Source organism: Chinchilla lanigera, unplaced genomic scaffold (assembly GCF_000276665.1).
Source record: "Chinchilla lanigera isolate Chin_1 unplaced genomic scaffold, ChiLan1.0 scaffold00059, whole genome shotgun sequence".
NCBI lineage: Eukaryota > Metazoa > Chordata > Mammalia > Rodentia > Chinchillidae > Chinchilla > Chinchilla lanigera.
The window spans coordinates 14009361-14033209 of NW_004955460.1; the positions used below are offsets into that span (position 1 = coordinate 14009361).

General features: G+C 42.2%; 1 protein-coding gene across 2 annotated transcripts in view; it reads left to right on the forward strand.

The window, feature by feature from the left end:
* Nucleotides 1-2686: 2686 nt before the first annotated feature.
* Lmtk2 (lemur tyrosine kinase 2) overlaps nucleotides 2687-23849 on the forward strand; it is an 89923-nt gene continuing 68760 nt past the window's right edge. The window contains exon 1 of one of the 2 annotated variants that reach the window (XM_005397908.2): nucleotides 2687-3096. In XM_005397908.2, coding sequence (XP_005397965.1) covers nucleotides 3003-3096 — 94 coding nt within the window. In that variant the 5' untranslated portion in view covers nucleotides 2687-3002. The remainder of the gene's footprint in view (nucleotides 3097-23849) is intronic. The other variant, XM_005397909.2, reaches the window with a different exon arrangement.

Genomic DNA, 23849 nt, shown 5'->3' on the forward strand with positions numbered 1-23849 from the left:
TTCTGCCTCAGTTCTTACTTCCTGCTTGCATAGTCTCAAGGCAGCCAGGAATGAGAAATAAAGGCCTTCTCAAGTCTTTCCTGGGCACATTTGTAGCCCTACACATGCATGTGGCTATCTAGATTTCCAGGAATATAGTGGAATTTTTCAAAACCACTATCCACATATTATTCCTGATTTTTCTTTTAAATTTTTTTTAACAGTTAATGGATGTCACTGGCTTGAGCAGCTACAATGTTAAGTAATTGTCACTGATTATTTCTAACAAACTGGGCATAAAATGGTGCCTTTCCTGGGTGCTGCCAGACAGACCAAATAGTGATCACCATCTGGGGATACAGCTTTTGGTGTTGCCCCAAACCTGTTCTACTCCCTCTGGTAGCTTCTAGGTTGCTTATCTTCACAGTTACTATGGTGGTGAGGCTGCTGGTTTTCAGGGCTACCACAGAGGTGGGATGAGAAAAATGGGAGTAGGACAAGAGAAAAATGCCACAAAACTCATTATTCTGACTGAGATCTAGCCATTTTTGCCAACTTTTGACTAATTTGTAGAACTCTGAAGAAGTTCATTTTGACAATTTTTGCCAATTCTTGTTGCTTCCTGTTCTGGAAGCCCTTTTCCTCCTTACCTTTGTTTGCCATATAATTTAACTGTAGATTTATATCATTTAATTTTTAAGAATAGCTCTGCTTAACAACTGGCATGCAAATTCCTGAAGCCCTAACCATTGGCTTTCAGGGGTGGGCACAAACTTTCTCTAGTACCCACCACCAACAGCACCCTCTTGGCTGCCCCATTTGACTCAGGTGAGCTCTGCAAACTTTTAGCATATCTGGTGGGTGCCAAATTTCAGAGGTGCAACTCACCTGGTACTAAACCGATTCCATATCCTTCAGCATGCAGACCTCTTCCAGAACTTTCTGGCAGGACATATATAGCCAGTAGGGTCTTCCATGTGATGGCTTGGCATAGAGCAAAGCTTGGAGATCAGCTATAGAAACACTGAAATATATTACATCAAATCCCAGGAATCCAATGCCAAATTGTGCTAAAGGCTGTTTTCTGACTCTCGGGTGAAAGTTAACAAAGGAGGTTTTATTTGTTTTGTGTAATCTCTAACTAGGTAGTCCTCAAGGGAAATACTGGCCAAAGGTGTACATGGTGAGGTAAGTGGTGGGGTAAAGGTTTCCTTTAGACATCGTATGAGGAATGTGTACCTTAACCCCTGCTCCACGAGGAGAAAAAGGTTGTATGTGTGTTTAAAAAAAAAACTTTGGGGCTGGTTTAAATAATAACAAAACATGCTTTGTGACTGTAGAATGACGTGTTGTTGGGATTATGTTGCTAGAATTATGACTAACTACCATGAGGCTTATGAGGCCGGGCCTTCCTTGGGCCAGGAGTGCTGCAAACAGTCATGGAGTGTCTTCGTGGGTTATAGTGTGAGTGTTGCCTGACTTCTTTGATTACAAAGGCTTCCTGATAGAAGTGGAAGCACAACAGAGTGATTGCATCTGTTTTCTAGATGTTTGTCAACCTTCCCTTTTCCATAGAGTGACCTGCAGAGAGCCATGGAGCCTGTAGCTCAAGGTATCACATAGCTTGAGTCCGCCAGCTCAGCTGAGATATTTAGCGGCTTGCCTCAGACATTCAACAAAACATTCCCTGGGCATTGTCTGTGTGTCCAGTGCTGGGTTAGCACCACAGATAGTTGGGGTTTAGGATAGTTATTTGAGGAGCTTGGAGGATTCGGCAGGTGCCTTTATGGCCAGCTGACAAGATTCAAACTGTTCCGTTCAAGCACAAACTGGATCATAGAGATTCTCCAGAAAAGCTGGATATTTTCCCAACTCCAAGGCTTCTGACCAGAATGTCATGCATGATTAGAAAGTGCTTCCTCCATTCCTACCGCAGGACTAAGGTTCCTGCCTTACCTGGGAGCTGCTCCTGACTGGCACCCAACACCAAGTGCCAGCACCATTCCTTTAGAAAACACCAAGCTAAGCCCTGTGCCAGCTCCCAGGCACTCCCAGCTGAATCAATGGGATACAGCTGCTGTCCTCAGAGAGCTTACAGCCACAGGAACAATAAAACATGGCAGTGGAGTTCCAGTGCTAGGGCAGGGCACTAGGAGATACTCACTAGTCTTTTGTCCCCAGGGGCTGGGGGGGAGTCTTCCTAGATGAAGTCATATTGCAGGTGTGTCTTGACTGATGAAAGGCAGAGCATCTTCCAGGTGGATAACAGGGGACAGGAAGGGGACTCTCTTGACAGGAGCTGAGTCAATGGGTGACCGCTGAAAGGCATTCTGTTCCTTTTGAATTGAAATAAAAAGCCCAAAGCTGCTTGAAGGCTGATAGGATGTGTAGGACAACCTAGCAAGAACCTAAAATGGCTTTGACAAGTAAAAAAGGCAGAAGATAAAACAGACCTTTTTTTGGTGGTAAAAATACTGAGAATATCAGGATGAACTGTGAATGGATTTTTATGATCTGTTTTATATATCCCTGTATTTTTACATTTAAAATAATTGTCGGTCTTACCTGCTACCCACGCACTCCTCCGTCTGCAGGGGGCGCCCTGGCGCTCCCCTCACCTCCTCCTCCAGAATGATAGGCAGGGCCTCCGGGACTGGTATGAACTGACGATTGGCTGTCCATCTGTCCATCACGGAGTCCCGCCCTCCCCCGCTACGTCACATGACGCAGCCCATCATGGCGGCTGGAGCGCGGCTACCTGGGCCCGCGGCTCCGCAGGATCGCTGTTGTTGCTACTGTTGAGAGGCAGCGGCGGCGGCGGCGGCGCAGGCGGGCGGGAAGGATGGTGTGTCCCCAGCCGGAGCGGCGGGTGCGGACCAGGAGCCGGGTTGAGTTTGGGCCGAAGCAACGCGTGCTCAGGAGCAGCCGGCGCGGGTGCCGCTGAGGCTGGACCGACTGGCGGACTGACGGACCCTCGGAAGGCGACCCGAGAGCCAGCCCCGGGGGGCCGCGCCGTGGTCGAGATGCCGGGGCCGCCCGCATTGCTGCTGCCGCTGCTGCTTTTGCGCCTGGTCGTCGGTTATGCCGGGGCCGCGCCACTTCCGCAAACAGGTGCAGGTGAGCGGGCCGCGGCGGGGAAGGGGCTGCAGAGCCTCTGCGGCGGAGTGGGGGCCACGCGGGTGGCGGGCCGGCTGGGTCTGGCCTTTACCTGGAGGGATCGGAGGGCCAGTCGAGGGCAAGAGATCTGCGAACGGTAGTGATGAGGGAGATTTCTGCCGCAGGGGCGTGGGATGGGGGGCGGGGGCGAGACGACGCCCTGGGGGCTAGGGAGGGCGGGCGAAGCGACCTCGACCGACCCCTCCCCGGGTGGGCTGCGGTAGCAACTCTGGACCTGTTGCCTCAGCTTGCATCGTTTATGGCAATGCTGTCCCCTTTCCAGATGTCACCTGCCTCTTGTACGTTCCTCACATCTTATGGTAAGAGCCCGTTTGCTTAGCTCTCATCATTACTTAAATGCAAATGACTTGGCGAGCTCTGCGGAGTTTCCTTGCAACTTATTCTGAAGTTGTAAATTGATTTTAGGCGCTGTGCTTTTTATTCGAGATGAAGCTCTGGGGATGAGAAGGAAACAGCAATAAATCTTTCTATTTCAGGAAGCCAATGATTAGTCGTTTTGGAATAACTATTGACAAACTGGCCTAAGGGTAATTTTCTATGTTAGCGACATCAGCGTGTGATTTATTTCCTTTCTTTTCCTTTTCTGTTTCTTTTCCTGCCTTCTTTTCCACGGTTTCTCATATCATTTTCCCTTGAGGTTTATTCTGCTAAATAAAACTTGAACCCAAGAAAGCATCTCTAGTTGGCTTTTTTTACAAAAAGAAAAAAAATTAGGCTACTTTGCCATTATTGGCTGCTGTTTGTCTTTGAAATGGGGAAAGATTGGTTATTTTCATAGATCCATAGAATTTTAGAGTTGGAATTGGGAACAGAATTCAGTCTACTTTCTTCATCTTGCAGATAAAAATATTGGGGACCGTGGTGGTCAAATGACCTACCCAAGGTGACACAGCTAAATTATGGTTGGAGCTGTATACTCAGGTCCTAGATTCCCTCTTTGTGTGATTTTTGTTGTTCTTGTTCACCTCAAGACTTGTAACTGTTATGGAGCACTCCTGAGGTCAAGCTTAGTTTAGAATGTTAGTTAATAAGGTGCAGAATGTGGAAATTCTGCCTCCAGGAAAGACACACTTTTTAAGCAAACGTACAGTGAAAGGTACATGTAATTGCTTCTATAGCCACACCAGGTTATGACATTGAGTGGCTGTTAGTTAAGTGTAAAATGTTATCATTTTACCATATAATGTAGTGCTAAATTTACCCCAACTCCCATAGATCAGTTCTTTTAAGGTGAATTCTGTGTTTGATCCAATGGATAAGAAGAGTAAGTGTTGCGGGAAATGGATAGGCAGCTCAGGTGCAAGTCCCAAAAAGCACTGAGAAGTTAATGAGAGATACGGAAAGATAGTGATGTTGATAATTAAGGATATTGATGTTAAAATTGTAAATCAGCACTAGAGTAGGATAGTGGATTAAGAATGTATGTTGAGGATTCAGGAAACTTCTAGACATCTTTGCACTTAATCAGATTTTTAATATTTTGACATGTAGGTTTGTTTTATAAAGACCTATGAAAATGTGTCTGCCTATACCTCTTCCATGCCTTTCATTTTTCTTTTCTTTCCTGTTTTATGCAGGTGTGAGTTACAAAAGGCTGTGTTTTGGAGTGTTGTAGAACAAAGCAATCAGAAAAATAAACCCATATATGTAATATATGTTATATATATAATACATATCTATACAATCTTAATATAAATAAAGCCCAAGTAAATAATTCAGTGATTTAGAGCAAGTTTTGTAGATTTCCTTTCATATTCTAATCCTTGAAGGGGAAGTATGTGGTTAAATGTGTGACATATGACTAATAGGTACCTAGGGGTAGATTCTGTGAAAAAGGGCACAGTTAAACACAGATACAGGCGAGGTGTGGTAGCTCATGCCTGTAACGCCAGCCCTCTGGGAAGCTGAGGCAGGATGGTCACAAATTTGATCCTAGCTTGGGTAACTTACCAATTTAGTTGAGACTGTGCCTCAAAATGAAAAATAAGAAAAGGGCTGGTGTCGTAGCTTACTATAAGGCCCTGGGTTAAATCCCCAGTACAAAATGGGGGAAAAAAGAGGGGGGTTATCTTTCCATCTAAAAAGAGTCTATTAATCCTAAAACTAGGATAGAGCTTGATCAAGATGTTTTAGACTAAGAAGAATAAAGAAACCTTTCAGCTAATCTTGATTAATGATTAATCACTGGTTAAGAAAGGAGAACTTCTCTTGAACATATATGGTGGATAAAAGAGCAGTTACACATTTAAAACTTCAAGCTTCTGATGATTTAGTGATCTGTATTCTGTACCAAGATAGAGCTAGCCCCTTTCAAGTAAGGATAGACGCCTTGCCTCCTTGGTCTTACTCTTTCGAAAGTTAAGTCCCTTTAATGGTCCCTTGGAGAAAGCATGCTTATCAGAAATGGGTTTAAAAAATATTTGGGTTGTATCTTTTGCCAGCATTTCTGCTTTTCTTTCTTTCTTTCTTTCTTTCTTTCTTTCTTTCTTTCTTTCTTTCTTTCATTTATTTATTTATTTTTGAGATAGAGTCTTACCATGTAGTCCATGGCTGGCTTTGAATAGTCAAGTAGCACAAGCTGATCCAGAATTTATTATCCTCCTGCCTCGGCCTCACAAGTGCTAGGATTACAGGCATGTGCTGCCCTGCTTGATTCTGCAATCCTGTTTATTGGGGAAACAAATGAGATTGTTAAATAAAATTCAGCTTTTAAATTAAAGTTCATTTATCCAAGGTGTCTTTGTCATGCAGAATCATTTCTAGGTTTGGAAGTTGAAAAGGTGTTTATTCATGACTCATGATAAAGTTATGTAAATGTGTGGATTGCTCTTGCCTGGCAGATGACATTTTTTGTTCAGACTTTAATTTGGGTCCCTCAGGGGCTGTGGGATGCCCTTGTGCCCCTCTGGTTACTAGCCTCTTTTCCTAAGAATCCATATCTCTGCAGCAAGAGCCCTTATTGTTAGTGTACATTGAGACCTTGCTGGTCCTTGGTAGGGCGATTATGTCAAGAAAGAAAATCAACTTTTCACACACTGTTAAACGACCAAACTAAGACCATAATTTAGTTCTTTTCTCCAGATCATAGTTATTAGATCATTCTTCTCTTGGAAAACATTTATGTGCCTTTTGTAAGATTCTCAGGATTCACAGCATAATTTAGGATTTAAAATAAAAGTAGATACTATGCATGTCTATGTGAAAGCATTCCCCTGAGCCCACGCTTTCTTATTAATATTAGGATAGTGATTAGACAGGGAAACCCACTTCTATTGTTCTGCGGCATATTAGGTCACAGAGTACAGAGGAAGCTTTTAGCAGTTCCAGATAAAGGCCCTCAGGGAAGCCTGGGAAGCCAGTGGGACTCAGCCACTGATTAAATGCAGCTTGGGGAACTGGGGCTTTCATTGCAGATTAAACAAACAGACGCATATCTTGAAGATTTCTAAAGTGAAGGAAGTGGTTTCTAAAGTGTGAATTTTTGTGATTAATAGTTCCTGAAAAATAAAAATTATTTTCCATGCAAATTCTTGCAAGATTTATGGCTGTGAGGTTTGAAATTGGATTTAGGTTGGGATTGTTATATTTGCTTTTACAGGGTGATATTTTTGTTACTAACCATGCTCATCTGCACATTAATAGTCTGTCCAGTTTTGTGGCTGGTCAGCACTGAAGTTACCAAATCCCTACTGTTTTGCTGATATCAATGTGCTTACTGTTCATGCAATTCTCTTGAAATTTGGAGAGTCCTTAGGCCTTCTCTGTCCCTTGTGGGCTGTGTGACTTAGATAATAGCTCCACATGTAATAAAAAAAGACATTGTCTTATAAACAAGGGATGTACAGGGTTCTGAAACAGTTAAATGAGTCCTCAAATAAGCCCTTGGAGATGGACATAGAAAAAAAATTGCAACTTTTCAATGTAGTTGAGAAGAAAACTCACAGACTAATCTTAGGAGAAACATGGTATCTTAGAAGAACTTCACTTTGGAGTTAGACCTGGATGTGTGATTTTGCATTTTCATGTCACTAGGTTTGAGATCTTGGACCAGTTACTCTGCATCTTCTGGCATCTTAGAACTCAGCTGTTCAAAGAATGATAACGATGTTGGGAGGAAGGTGTAGTATCATGGCAGTACCGACTCTGCTACATATTATGTACTTGGTGATAGAGATGTCTTCATTGTGTCATGGGTTTCGGGTGTGTGTGTGTGTGTGTGTGTATGTGAATTTGGTAGGTTGTCATTGGATTGACTAGTGGCAGGTGGCATGGCTGGAGAGAAGGCACTCGAAGTGATAGCTGCATAATATGGAATGTTTAGAATTTACTGGATTCAAGAAGTCTTTGTTGCTCAATAACTTGTTATATGGTGAATGGAGACCCTGTAGACAGAAATGAACCTGGTTGATTTAAGTGTAATGTATAAGCTGGCGTGTTAATTCTTGAAATTCATAATGTTGGGGCACTATGCTGAAAATTTTTAGAGTGATCTAGATTAGTCTGCTTTTACATAATAAACTTGTTTTTAAGCATCAAGATGACTAAAGCTCTTGCAAGTGAACAATTGCCAGTTTTAATTTACTTAAAGGAGCCATGAACAATCTGCTTCCCTGATCCCAAGCATAATTCCATAATTTTTGCATGAAGCATCTCCAAAGACAGGATGATGTTTCCCCTTGGATAAATGTCCTTTAGGAAGATGAACTTTTTTTTCTCTTATAAAATCATGTGCAGGCTGGGGATATAGCTCAGTGGCACAGCACCTGCCTGGCAAGTGCAAGGTCCTGAGTTTGATTCCCAGTACCAAAATAAATAAATAAATAAAATAAAATCATGTGCTTCTGCCGTATACCAGCTGTGCTTTAATGCTTTAAGATTTTTATTTGCTACTCAGAAGTGAGGAAAGGCATATTATAGAAAGAAGTCTAGTACAGACTGCCACATTTAGGGTTGTTTAGATCTGATTCTCGACTTTTGTTTGAATCTTCATATGAAGATAACTGTTTTAAGAGAAAGTAAGGGAAATACGGTAAAATCCATGTGTTGGCGGAACAAAAATACAGAAGCAATGTATTTTAAAACCGTGGCAAGTGACTAACTTGGAACTGTGCCCTGGCATTACAGTTATTTGCCACAGAAAACAGGCATATCAGAAAAATAACCTCAGTATTTTAAAAATGTTTTCTTGGCAAAGGTTAGCACAGTGCAGCAATCCCAGATCCCATTTGATTTTATTGTGCTTCAAATGGGAGAATGAGAATCATGAATGCCAAATGTCCCGGGTACCTGGGTCCTGAAAGTGTCATGTGTGGCTCTTCCTCTCCCTGCTCCCTGGATTTGGCCATTTCTCCTCCCCCAGTCACCCAAGAGTGGCTTTGTATTCATCTTCCCTCTTGGGGGCTTACTGGGGGTGGTAAATCTGACATTTTATTTGAGATAGTTTGACGGATTTTGCATTTTACAATATCAAATGTGCTTGATTTAATATTTTAAAAGGCTTAAATTCCCATCAAGTCAAATAGATGTTCCAGGACCATGTACTGTGGCTACAGTAGTCTCTGGCTCCCTCCATCTGACCCTGACTTGGACAGGGGAGGCCCTGGCTTCTGTATGACTGCTGCAGTACATCTTGTTTCTGTGCCCACTGTCCACTCTCCATAACAATTTGGGAGGGGAGTGTTTTCAAGGCAGGGCCTCCCTATGTTGTCCAGGTTGGCCTTGAACTCACTGTATAGTCCATACTGACCTTAGACCCACAATTCTCCTGTCCAGCCTACCAAATACTAGGATTACAGACATGCACCACCACACTTGACTCCATGATACTTTCGTGAGAGCTGCATTGACGTGCTTATCCCTTAACAAAATACTCTGTAAATTCCTATTTTGCAGCTCTGCATATATTCTCCCTGTTTGCTTGGGGAGGGGTTTGGTTTTTTTTTTTGTTTTGTTTGTTTTTTTTTCCCCTCTAGGTGCTATTGTTACTTCATCCTTTTTCTTCTTTTTTTTAAGCCTCTTTGCAAACTCACTGGCTCCTGAGTCTTCTCTTCTGGCTGGGCCCTTAGAATGTCTTACCCCAGTGAACTCTGTAGAGTATGTACCCATGGGACAAGATGTTCCCTGGGGTGCCAGATAAAAACATTGCAACGTAGGTTTTTATTTTTATTTCATCTTTTCTAAAATTTTCACTTATGTGACCCTTTAAGACATTAAATATAAGACATGATCAAAATATATGGTGAACATTTAAATTTTAAAACTATAATGGTAAAAGACACATTGCCATGGGTCTCCATCAAAGTACTCCCCCTTCCTTGCTTCACACGTGCTTGTGCTATTCTTGCCATTTTCTGGAGCAGTTCTGGAGGTGCAATCAAAAATATGGTGAAGGTTGCTGCCAAGTGGCATCCAGCAAAAAGACAGGCTTATAAAAACCTGATGATGAGTCCTTATCCACTTTATTCATTGGATCTGGCACTAGGCAATTTCTGATTCTCCCTTAAAGTCAAAATGCCCATGAGAGGGAAAGGTCTTGAATCGAGTGAAGACTTTAAGGCAGCCACAGCAGTACCAGAAGACAAGTTCTAAAACTGCTTCAAAAAGTGGCAAGAATGATGGGATGTGTTTGAAGAGAGGGGGAGTACTTTGAGGGAGATTAATAGCAGTGTGTCTTTTAAAGTAAATTTAAAAAATTTAAGCACCCTATATTTCAGTCACTGTGTATATTGGTCCACTAACACATTTTAGTGGTTAAATGCATTTGCCTAAAAATGGAAGGAACCTGAGAGAGATTTCCTCATAGGTGGAGTGATGGGAAAAGGTCTGGATTCATTGTACCAGTCTCCTGTTTGCACTGAGCAAATACCACTTCATGTTATTGTTTCTGTGTATCTGGAGTGCAAGGAGGGTGTTATTCTTCTTGGAATTTCTAGTGTTTGCGTGGCGTGTCACAGGTTATAAACAGTTCAGATTTGTAAGTGAGGACGAGGAAAGTGGTCCTGGAAAACTGAGTTCCCCAGGCTACCGCTGCAGTGTACCTGTGAGGGTTAAAAGAAGACGTGGCAGCTGCAGCCTCTCATTCTCCTGTGGGCTTGACTGCATCCCGCCGCAGGCTTTCACCTGGAATGAGGCCCTTTAGCATTTTTTTTTTTTTAATATAATAGCTCTGTGGTTTCTAAAAAATATAATAAACTCTTAGAGCAAATTTAGATATACAGAGAATTCCTGTGTAGCTCTACCCAGTTTCCCCTATTGACTTCTTACAATGTGGTACATTTGTAACAACTAAGGAACCAGCACTAATATGTGTTACTAACTACAGTCCACACTTTATGTAGAATTACTTGGTATTTTTCTCATAGCCTTTTTCTCTGCCAGGATACCTACCGCATTACTTTGAGTTGACCTGTCACCTTAGGCTCTTCCTTTCTTGTTTTTGATGACTCTGATAGTTTTTATTTTTTTGTTTTTGCTTTTTGAGACAGGGTATCACTGTGTAGTTAGGCTGGCTTTGAACTCTCTGTGTAGCCCTGGCTGACCTTGAACTCACAGCGATCCTCCTGCCTTAGCCTCGGCGTGCTGGGATTACAGTTGTGAGCCGCCACGCCTGGCTGACTTTGACAGTTTTGAGGAAGATTGGTCAGGTATTTGTAGAATGTTCCTCAACTGGATTTTGTCTGATATTTTCTTCATAATTAGAGCAGGATTATGGGTTTGTGGAGGAGGATCACAAAGATAAAATGCCATTCTCATTACAGCATGTCAAGGGTGCTACATGCATTGGGTGAGTGAAGGAATGTGACTTGTCAACTGGTCACCTAGCTGAGATGCTGTTTGTTAACTTTCCCCACTGTAGAGTTACTTTCTCCTCCATACTCCAAATTCTGCATGTGCACAGTCCGCACTTCAGGGTGGTGACCTTTGCTCTAACTCCTTGAGGGGGAGTATCCATAGAAATTATTTGGAGTTCTGCTTGAAAGATTTTACTGTTCTCTCCCATTGGTTTCTCTACACAGGAATCTATGTTAGTGTAGGGACAGGGATGTTTATTGGATGTTTATAATCCAGTACCGTGTTTATGTCATTGCTCTGATTGTACCAGTTTCTGTGTTGTCCCCTTGACATAGCCTAATTTTTTTCCCTTTTTGTCTCTCTTTTTTTTGTGTGTGTGTGTGTGTGTGCTGGGTCTTTCCACTGAGCTATATTTCAGTCCTTTTATTTTTGGGACAGGGTCTGGCTAGCCACTAAATTGCCCAGACTGGGCTTAAATTTGTAACCCCAGAGTGCTGGGATTACAGAGGCATGTGCTACCCTGCCCGGCTCTCCTTTTTTGGTAATAGCACCTCCTTACTTTGTGACATCACTAGGAACCGCAGCCTCGTCTCTGGTAGTCCCCTAGAATTAGGCCTTTCCCTGGGGAGCCCTGATTCTTTTGATGGAAAATATTAGAAACCAAGATGTGGGTGCTGGATTTGCTCTTTGCCCAGGACACTTATGATAGAGTTTTGTTTGTCTACTTCCTCAAATCCTTCCTGATTCTCACTTCTTCCATCTGTAGTGTTGAGGGAAGAGCTTTTGGAGGGAGAAGGGATCACTTAGGGATGGACAAGTAGCAAGGATTCTGGCCATATATTTTCTTCTGAGGCCTTAAATTGTTAAATATTTCCATAAATATTCAAGATACCGTGTTTGTGGTACTAACTACATTGTAATGATATTAACAGGACCTTATGTTTCTTTTTACAGCAATGGATACATGAAAAACAAATTTTTTATACCCTTTCCAAGAGCAGCCTAATCTCTGAGAGTATGAGGGAAACCTCGGTGGCCTAATAATTTAGAGAAAGGATTATTTTAAAAGATTTTTCAGCATTGGACACTGCTGAAAGGGATTGCAAGCAACTCCTTTAATGGGTCAAAGTTTAGATAAAATGTCCAGAGGCAAATCTCCAGCGTAGCACCAAGGCTAAAGGTTTGTTGAGTGTGTTTCCAGAGCTTTTCATTTTTATTATGGAAAATGCCCAACGTATACAAAAATAGAGTAATATATAGAGGATGCACATGCCTCCTTCGCCCAGCATCAACAGTTTTAAATTTATGATAGTCTTGTTTCATCTGGACCCTGTCCACTGCCTGGATCCTTTTGTTTTGCTGTAAATCCAGCCCCAGCTCCATTCGGCTGTAACTGCTCTGGGAAAAAATAAGTCTTATTTTTATAAAACAGGATTGATTGCATCAGGATCACCTAGGAATTTGTAGAAATTCAGATCTAGGTGCCCAGTGTAACCACCTGAATCAGAATTCTGGAGGTTGGCCAGGATATTTGCACTTACAATATTTTTCTGGTTATTTCTACCCCTACCTCCTGCCCCTGCAGCACAAATATTTTATCTTCGTGATGTAAAACTGTATCAATTACTTAATAGGAATCTGATTTGTATAAATAATAAGATCCAAAGAAGGGAGAAAATAAACATAATTCTAAATTTTAAAATTGATGGCAGTACCTAAAATCTGGAATGATCACATGTTTAATCCTGACCACTATGTCTGATGGCTTTAAGGAACTTTACCTTTCTCTCTCTCTCTCTCTCTCTCTCTCTCTCTCTCTCTCTCTCTCTCTCTCTCTCTCCCTCCCTCTCTCTCTCTCTCTCAGGTTCTTTCGTTGGTTCATTTGTTTTTAAACTCAGTTGCTCCTCTGGACATTGGTATGTATAGTAGCCTATGAATATTTTATAGCTATACTGTATAAATAACCAATGAAAACTGGGAGCTGTTAGCCTGGCTGATGTCAGTCCCATAGACTGAGGTCCACAAGGTGCACACGTGCCAGCAGTCATCCCACTGTGGCGTGAGTCAGGGTGGCAGCTGACAGTGGGAAAGTTAGCGCAGGTGTAATGCTACAGTACTTTTATTCTCCAGGTGACAGATGTGGATGCTACAACCCGAGAACCCAGACGCTTCATTTGTACACAAACTTGCATCCTTCCTTCTTGCCAAACCTTTTCCTTTTTTTAAAAAAAATCCTTTGTTTTTTGAGATAGAGGCATTCATGTAGACCATGCTGACCTTGAACCTGTGATTCTCTTGTCTTGGCCTTCTGAGTGCTGAGATTATATGCCTGCCTGGCTGGGATCCCATCCATCCTTCATCTTTCCCTTTCTTCCTTCTACCCTCTGTTCTTCTCTCCGCTTTTCTTTCCTTGACTTTCTTTTCTGGTGTATATTGTTACAATTTTGCTTTAAAGGTTTATTTTTCTAAGCTAATTTATTTTGATATAACCCAGGATTTGTGTCCTAGTTCATGTATTTCAGTAGGTAATGTTTTGGTAGATAGTTACATTTTGATATATTTTCTGTGGGTATATTGATACTTACAAAATATTCTGATGATGGGCTAAAGAAAGGGAACTATTTACCTCTGAAACTGCTACATTATAATGACTGTATAATTGGTAGGGTTTGAGTGAGAACTTTATAGGCTCATATAATAGTATACACTTTTTTAAGCAACATGTATACTGTAAGTGGGAGAATTAGTGAGAAACACCTGTCATAGTGATTTTTGAGAGAGAAGGTGATCTTATTTAAATTAAACCACAGTTCGGGTTTTGAAGGGTTATGGCTTGTCTTCCCTTTGAATTCATGTTCCAAATCCATTCCTGAAATGGTTTATTTTTATTTTTGTTATTCTGAAGAGGAGATCTGAGTTTGACATGCTGTACATACAACCTGTAATTATTGGAAGTACATCTTTGAGACACCTTGGACTTAGCAAATAAGAGAGAGCAAGTTCGTAATCATTTTGAATATTTAAAATACCTATTTTAACCAAGTAGTAATTATAAAATTTTGTAGTTTCACCTTTGTGCTAGGAAACCAAAGCTTTGTGATCTGTTGGCCGACACTCAGGTTAGCTGCTAAAGCCAAGCACAGTGGTCTACATCTCCATTTCCAGCCACTTGGGAGGCTGAGGCAGAAGGATCGAGAGTTTGAGGCCAGTCTGGACAGCTTAGTGAGACTGTGGTTTAGGAGAACAAAAAAGAAAGAAAAGGAAGAAAGGATTAACTGCTCAATTTAAGTTTAAAGTATTTTGCATATTGCAGATTTTTCCTCCTCTTTCGTGTATTCCTGTATGAAATGATCCTCTCTAGACAGCCGCTGGTCCTTCCAGGGATGCCGCCTTGCTTACTGAGCAAACTTAACTTGACATTTGCTTCAGACTATTATTAAATGCAACACTCAGATGCTGATTGCTAGTGAGGCCCTGAAAAATAACACACTTACCAAAATAGTCCCTGGGGACACGACCAGAGGCCTGCGCTGTAGCAGTACAACCTGAAGTTTAACTTCGTTTTCTTTAGGGAAAATAAAATTAACTTTAGTAAGAGATCTGATCACCTGTATTAACCATGTAAGCACTAGGTAGATAAATTTGAATTTATAATCCTCATCTGTAGAGATTTAGAGCTGAAATACCAGTTTACAAATGGAGGAACTGAGGCCCAGAGAACTTGTCTCAAATTCAACCCCAGAAAACCAGTTGGGACAAATGTGATTCTAACATAAGGGCTGCTAGCACTCAGGCCACCTTGCTCATCAGGGCAAACTCCCTGACCCCAACCACACTCCTCTGGACATGTGTTTTCAGTTATTCCCTTAAAAGTACTAAGATGAAATTTTAAACTATCATAAAATTTATTGTAGAAGAACTGAAGTGCGTATTGAAAATTAAGAAACTTAAAATGCTAATTTCCATAATTAGCCTATGAAATCATGTACCTTTAAAAAATATATATATAAGAACAACTTTCATGAATGGCTGTTACCAAGAAATCAGCCAATAACAAATGCTAGAGGGACTGTCAGGGAGAAAGGAACCCTTCTCCACTGTTGCTGGGAGTGTAGACTTGTGCGACCACTGTGGAAATCAGTGTGGAGATTCCTCAAAAAAAAACAGAATTAGAGGTCCCATTTAACCCAGCTATTCCCCTTCTGGGTATTGTCTCAGAAGAATTAAAAACATCATACCACAGTGATATATGTGCATCCATGTTTATAGTAGCACAATTTGTCATAGCAAAACAACCCAAATGCCCATCAACTGAGGAGTGGATAAAAAAGATGTGGTCTTTTTATATAATGGAGTATTACTTGGCCATAAAGAAGGATAAACAGGAGACTTTTACAGGTAAATGGATGCAACTCAAGACCATACTCACAAGTGAAGTAAACCAGATGCACATGTGTAAATATCATATTGTCTCCCTAGTGTGAGAAATAGAAAGAATAAATAAGATCCAAAATGTACAATAGATATTGTAAAATGGGGAGAAACTTCAAAAGGAAAGAGAAACTGGGTTGGGGAAATGAAGAAAAGAAGGAAAGGAAAAGCAAAAGAAAAACTATATAAAAGGTAGTTAAGATAGTTATACTACTAATTTCGCTTAGTTCATTGAAAAGAAAGGTTTGTGCTAATATTGTTTAGACAATGCATCTTGTACTCTGAGTAACTAATTTAAAGATAACAATACACAACATATTAACCATTGTTACCCTCCTATTTTTATGAAATTTTGTTTTTTAGGGTTTTTTTCTTTAAAATAAAATTAAAAGAACTTTCATTTCTACATACAAAATGACATTGCATCATGCAATTTAAGATAATAAGAATAAACATATGACTTTAAGGAATATAGTCATATACTTACAAACATTCATTTGTGAACATGGAAAATCCTTTAAACACCATTGGTTTATATGCTCTTGTGGGGGGCCTGGGCCCTTTTAAGAATCTGCTGACTGCTGTGGTTCCCAAGAATGATGCTCACCCACAGGTAGTATTTTGCATATTCCTTCCCAGTGCACAGGCAGGTATTTAAAAAGTGTGTGGGCTGAGTGTGGTGGCGCCCACCTATAATCCCAGCTACTTGGGAGCTGAGGCAGGAGGATCACAAATTCTAGACCAGCCTGGGCAACTTAATGAGGCACTGTCTGAAAATACAAGGGCTGGGGATGTGTAGCTCAGTGATAGAGCATTTGCCTGACATGCTTGAGGCTCTGGGTTCAACCCTTAGACCAGTAAAACTATATGGAGTAGTTGAGAAGTGCTATTTTCCTCTTCCTCCTGCTCCTTTTTTTTTTTTTAATTATTTCTTCATTACTGGGGCATTCAGCTCAGAAGCATTGTACCACTGAGCAACATCCTTGCCCACCCGCCTTGATGCAGACTCTCCTTAAGTTACCCAGGCTGGGCTTGAACTTGCAGTCCTGCTTGCCTCACCCTCCCTAAGTGCTGGATTTAAGGCACATTCAGTTTTTAGCCAGGCTGCTGCACCTGACTTCTCTTCTTTCTCAGCTCCTTAAGACCAGCTCTGTGTCTCTGTGTGCGTGACTGGGGGTTGAACGCAGGGCTGCTGTCCCCAGGCCCTAGTTAAAACTCTGTCCTTTGCCTTCCAAGGTGATATGATGGACTCTTTAGCTCTGCTGCATCCTTTCCTTTCTTTCCTGTTCAAATGTTTCTTTGTCCCATCCTTAAATGTTTTCTCTCTTTGGCCGTCTCTTCTTTCCTCCCTTCCCCTGCCCTTTTAGGTACTTTGTAATTTATATTATTTGCATGTAAATAACTTAAAAAGTAGTTCTCTAGGGCTTATAATAAAAATAGCAAACCCCTGTCCCATGCTGTCCCCGCCCCCATCCTTACTAGCTGCACCCCACTGGCAACCTCTTGCAGCTTTTCTAATGGTATTGCTAACTAACCTGCTGGTACCCTTGTTTGTTGGTTCACTTAGACACTGAATTTCTACTACAAAGGCGAGGACTTCCATATTGACACACTATACCCCTCCTTGGCACAATTACTCACAGTTGTTTAAATTTCTACTCATCATTTGTCTTTTTATTTTTACAAATATTATTCACAGCTGCTTCTATACTGTTTTTCTTAGGCTCTTTTATTCTCCCCAGACTTGCCCCTTGTTACTATTTGTTAGTTTTTATGTACGCATCATTCGTCCCTTCCAGGCTCCTGGGCAGGCATTTCAGTCTCCCCTGTCTGTACTTTGGCAGGTCTGTCCTGGAGCCTCTGGCCCCTGTGCTGGGCTTTGAATGTTGGTATGCTGGCTGCCTTCCTTCCACATTCTGTTGACAAGTCTGAGGTCACCTGACTTACTACCGCCCGTGTAGCTTCCTTTCTCACCTGAGAGCTTGTAAGACTATCTCTAAGTCTGCTGTGGTATATGGCTGCAATCTTAACACTCTGGGAAACTGAAGCAGAAGGATCACAGGTTTGAGCCCAGCCTGGGCAACTTAGCAACTTATTGAGACTTTGTCTCAAAAAATAAAAGTAGCTCAGTCCAAAAGCCTTGGATTCAACCCTGAGTAGGGCAAACAGAATGAAAGGGCTTAAGATTCTGATGTGTCTTGGTGGAAATCTCTTTCCATTCATTAACGTGCACACTCAGGGAGCACTTCGAATCTTGAGAGTACTGTGCTTTGGTTCTGAGAAACTTCCGTATATATTTCGGGGAAGAGGTGTGTGTATGTGCATGGTATGTGCGGGGTCGGAGACAGCCTTTCTACATTACTAGTTGCCTTGGTAGCGCTTGAATTTGCCATCCTCCTGCTTCAGCTTCCAAGAGAGCTGCGGTGACACCATCACACCCAGCTCCTCCTCCTCCTTTTGAAATAGCATCTTTCTCACGCACGTAGTATCTCTTCTGCACACTGGAAATATTAATTATAGTTCTTTGGTTTGTTTCTTTTCCTAAGCTCCCTCCGCTGCATTGTCTATTTCCCTCAAGTTCTTTTTGTCTGTCTGTGTTGGTCTTTCACCTAAGCGGTTTTCTCAAACACAAGGAGAATGGGAAGACTCTATTCCTGTCCAAGAGTAAGCGTTTGAAAACTGTGTGGAGGCTTCCTCCTTGCCCCTACCACTCACACTGCACCCGTATCTGCTAGAGTCCTGGCAGAGCTGGCTCCCGCCCCTGCCCTGTCTGCAGTGCTCAGAGCCTGCGCTGGAGTGGCTTTGACCTTGGGTGAGTTACTTTGCCTCTTCATTGACGTTTCCTCATTTTAAAACGGGTACCTGCCTCAGAGTATCTTTGTGGGACTGGATGAGTTTACTGCCTGGCACATAGTAAACATGTAAGCATTAGTGTTTCATAACTCCAGGGGTCATGTCATTTCACTATCATTTCTTGTGTAAATTATTGTAATATCAAACATACATGTCTGGTCATTTCATCTAAAGGAACCATTTGCCCCACCCACCCCCTGCTTTAGTTCTCCCTAGTGGCTCTTGCCGTCTGAGGTAGTGTGCATTGGTTTGCCATTGTCTGTTCTCCCTGGGGAAGAATGTAAACTGGATGCAGGGACATTTTTTCACCCACTTGCATATTCCCAGAACCTATCACAGTTGGCTCTCCTATAAAAGATGCTTAGCAAATGTTTGTTGAATGACTCAGTGAGCTGGGTGGGGCTTACTGGTTGGTGGTTTCCCAATGGACTGACTGACCATGCATTACAGTAGGAGATGCCCCTTCCAAAGCCCTCCTAACTGTTGTAGATCTTTTATCATGGGCCGGACACTTGAGCACCTACTAGCACTTAATTATCTTGGATGGCATTACCTTTGGTCTCATCTTTCTGTATGACATAAAGACAGCATTGTGAAATAGGAACTCTAGGTGACCGTGCTTTTGTGTGCTATATGGAAGGAGTCCTGATAAAGGTCAGTGTTGGAAGCAGTTGGCTTAATTGTGAAAATGGTACTTCAAAACTGATTATGGAGACTTGAACACACACAGAAGTCAACAGGAATATAATGAATTCTCCACTCCTCCAGTCCCCATTCCCTCCATCCCTTATATGCCCACACCACATCTCCTTTTTCATTGAAGGGAGAACTTTTAAGGACACCTTGCCTAGAAATACGTGTCAATCCTGTTAGCAAGAACTTCAGTTAGACCTTAGGAAGGTAAGCACAGATTCTAGTAGGATGTTACAGGAAACTTTACAGACACAGGTAGACACATGGGGCTGCCCTTCCTGGCAGTGAGGTATGTACATGTATGTGGTCCTGTCCCCTCTTGTTGGCTGCATCATGCAGGCAAGGGATTGGCCATGTCGTGGAGCTGCTGCTGAGCTCCCCACATGTGTGTTGATCCTAGCATGCAGTGGTGTGGAAAAACAGAATAAGCTCCGCACAGACATCAGAGCTGCACCGAGGGACCGATGGTGGGTGAAAATCCCTGGGAAAGTGGCTCTGAGTTTCTGCTTCTGGGGCTCCATGCTTCCTGTTGCTGAGCTGGCTTTAGGGTGACAGACATTTCAGCGCTGTGGGCCACTCCACAGCTCATGTATGCCCTCAACTTAATTATGATTCTAGTTCACAGAGTATCCACACCTTCATTTTCTTGGGGGTAGACATACATGTGATCAGAGTCATCCAGACTTGACATTCTCTTAGCCCCACAGTGTCACCCGCCTTTCTGTGGCAGTCCCTATCCTAAATTAATTAATTTATTTTTTAATTTTGTTTTTTTGAGACAGGGTCTTGCCATGTAGTTCAGGCTGACCTTGAACTCAGTATATAGCCCACGTTGGCCTCAAATTCAGTCCACCTGCCTCAGCCTCCCGAGTGCTGGGAGTCTAAATGGTTTCTAAAAGCATGAGTGCATCGACCCTTGGAAGACAGGTCATAATGGAATATAGGCTGAGAGAAACCGGCAGTTTCCTATAAAATGATCTCACCCACAGATATTTAGCACTCGAATTATATAACCTTTCTGTAAGTATGAGAGAACAGTTGGGCTGGCTGACCTTGAAGGTCACCGTTAAACAAGAGGAACACTTGGCTAGTGGGATCGGTGCACAGTGTGATTTGTTTCCCTGGGCTGTTGGTCTTCGTGGAATCTCTGATTCATCGCCTAGATCATCAGTGTGCCATTTGCCATTGCGTGTGCCGGAGTGTATTTAGGGCTGTGCTTCACTTCCTTTTCCTTTCTAATATTAGAACACATATAACATTATTATAAATAGATGTATAGTTACATTAAGAGCAAGAAACCTTTATCATACGTGGTTGTACAATTCTGAGGTGTTAAGTAAAAATGTACATGATCTGTAGTGATTATCTACAGTTTTTCCCCCAAATGGTGTGATTATTGACTCATTTTACTCATTGGGATGCAAAGCTGCTTGTCAGGATGTTGTGAGAGGAAGATACTTTTCTTGGTCCAGTTTGTTTTTTAAGGTGCAACCTATGTATTTTAGGGGTGGGTTTCAGGTCAGGCCAGTTCAGATTTCTGGTCCTTTGTTTCCCTCAGTTGAGTTTCCTTGTCCAACTAGCCCAGTGTCCCCCAGTTTTGTGCACCCCGCCTTGCTGGGAGCAGAATCCAGGGCCTGTGTCTACTAGGTGAGGTGCTCTGCTGTGAACTGGACCCCCACCAGGCAAGCACTCTACCACTGAGCCGCAGCCCCAGCCCTTTTAAAATTGCCAAGCGAGAGCCTGAAATTATGGAAGGAATGCTGCTTCTCTGATCTTACATGTTTATTTTGCTAACCACTGAATTAGTTATGGGTGAATCTCACTCACCTTGTCCTTCTTGTTCATCTTCCTTCTCTTGCTAGTGCCCCGTAGTTACTATCACTCACCCTCTTTTGTCCCAGCCTGTCCTCTGGGGAGTTCCTAGTGGATTATACAAGCCTGGTCCCTGACCCTGCATCTACACTTGATCTTAGCCAAAGGGCCGAGAAGCAATGTGACCCTGTATCTAGAAGGGAAGATGTGAACATTTCAGATACAAAGTGATCAGTGCTGTGATGACACATGCCGGTAATTGAGGCTCCAAAGGCAGGGGCATTAACTGTGAGGCCATAGGGATGGTTCCATGATGGGTGAGAGGGTACGTGTTGGGGGGTATCAGTGGTCCTGTTTCCTGAAGGGGCGGGCAAAAGACTGAGATGACATAATATTGGAAGGCCTGGAAGGCCTGAGAGAGGTCACTGGCACTCTTAGAGGAGAGTAGGGAAGAGGGACCAGAGTCCAGGCAGAGGGATAAGAAGTAAAAAGGCAGCCAGAGGATGCAGCACAAACCCTTCTGAGAGCTGCTGACACCTTCATCTGGGAATTGTAGCATCTGAAAAAGGTGAGGTAATCAATTTTGGTTGTTTAAGTCGTCCAGTTTGTGCTGTTTTGTTGCAGCAGCCTTAGCTGACTAAGCATTTATCAAGAGTAGATACGGGTAGATTGTAAATTGTTATAACTGCTTTTTCTCCATTTAACCTTTTATTTACTAGATGAGAAAGTTGCTTATTTCATAAATAGAAAAATAAGCCAGGTGTGGTGGTAGATGTCTCTAATCCCAGACCTGTGGGAGCTAGGGGAAGTGGATACAAACTCAAGCCCAGCCTGGGCTATTTATAGAGACCCTGTGTCAAAAAAGAGCTGGGAATAATGCTCAGTATGAAGACCCAGAGTTTAATCCCCAGTACTGCTAAAACAAACAATCCTCCCCCTAAAACCCACTTCAGACATATACAGGACTAGATGGGTACTATAATGAGTTTCCACATACCTTTCACCCAGCCTAAACTCCTGTCCACTCCTTTTTCCCGTCATGCTATTGTGTAACAAATTTCAGATATTATTGAATAGGCTACTGTCTGTAAAAGATAAGGACTTACGTTTTAAAGCACAAATGTCTTACTGTTAACTTTCCTAGTGAAATAAATTTTACTTCCTGAATATGGTCAGTTATTCAATGTTTGAATTTCCATTTTCTTAAATATCATAATAATTTAATAGTTTGAGTCATGATTTGGATAACATCTATACAACACGGTTTGGTTTGTGTGTCATTTAAGTCTCTTAAATGTTTATCTTCCCCCTTAAAAATCTGTGTCACATTTTTTCCCTGAAGGGACTTTGGTAGTCTGTGTTTTGTTGATACATTCCTGGGGTGGTATTTAAAATGCTACCTTGTTCTGTTTTCAGTACATTTGTGTTTGGATCTAGAGGCTTGGTTAGATTTTGGTTTGATGTTTTGTTTTCATTGTTTGTTTAGGGCAATACTGTTTCATAGGTGATGATGTGTTTTGCCATCAGGAGACAACATAATGTCTTCTATTTTTTATGTTAACAGCTATTGTTACAAATTTCAAGTGATGAAATACTTTGTCATTTTTTTAACTGTTGTACAGTGTAAAATTGTAGCTAATTTTAGCTTGTAGTTCATTAGAAAACAAACAGTGAGCAAGATTTCATTCCCAGGCCACAGGTCTATTCTGAGGCATGTGCCACTGTGGTTGGATGTGGTTTGGCCCCTCAAGGGTTCACATGTTGGAGGCTTAGTTGTCCAGCATGGCGATGTGAGAGGCGGTGGACCTTTAAGGGGCAGGACCTAATGGGAGGTCATTAGGTCCCTGGGTATGCTGGCCTCAGAAAGAATTGATGCTGGTCTTATGGGACAAGTTGGTTATTCTGTCAAGAACGAGTTGTTATGTCCCATGGCTGAGGGTGTAGCTTAGTGGTGGAGCATTTGCCTACCATGTGCAAGGGTTTGATCCCCTCACTGTAAAAAAGAAAAACAAGCCTAACCCCTGAGCTGCTCTCTCACTTCCTGTCTTGCATGTGCTCCGTCATGGTGCCATAGTCACCAGGCTTTCACCACAGGCTATTGCATGATGGTGACTTTCAACCTCCAGAAGTCCTTTCTCCATTCCTCAACTTCACATACTTTAATATAATAACGAAAACCAGACCCATCTACTGTGTAAGAAAGAAACTGCTTAGACCACATTGGTATCGGCTGTCAGTGTTACAGACGCTTGAGTACCAGGTTGTGTTCTGCAGTAGTTGTGATGCCAGCATTGAGTAAGCAGTTCTTGTGCCTGATGCTGGGGTCTTCAGAGATCCAGGTTACCCAAAAGAAACCCAAGTTCTTGGGGGAAGTGATTGCTTGGAAGTCTGAAACAGAAAATACCCAAGATGAGCATGGAACAGAGCAGGATACAGCATACCCCAGGACTGCTGGGGTTCTGGCAGTGAGCTTGGGAGCCGACTCCTGCCCTGAGCCTGCTGGCCAAAGACAGCACAGTGTGAGCGTTGATAAGAGTAACTGCACTGGATTGAAACACACCAGGGAGTTTAAATCCATTTGTTCATAATTATAACCCAAACTATACCAATCCCACTCCTGACTCGTAACTGCTAGAGAATGCTAGTAAACAAACTCATTCTTTTCAACATTAAAGAAAGAGACAGATTTAAGTATCTAGCCTCTCCTTGCCCCTATGACTTGAATCACTGGGTAACCAACTAGTAAACAGGAAGAAATTTATCTTTATAAAAATCAGTGAGAAACTGAAAAAGCAATGACAAAATTAGACTATCAGCCTTGTGTGTTCACTAGTGAGTCTATATCTTGATCATTTTACCTGTGGACCTTTGATGATTTTTACTGAATCAAAAAATAGACTCACAGGCAAGTCTTTAGTTAATTACATGTGTGTTCAAGTCCCACTGGAGTTTCTAGGCATCATGAATCAGGTAATTAGGCTGGGTTTATAATGGCTGAATTAATAGTCAGGTAGTGCTGCTGACCTACCCCAAGTCATTACTGACAAACCATCTTCTCCAAATTACCTGTCTCTGAAGCAGATAATAGGTACCTACCTACCTCTTAAGAGTTT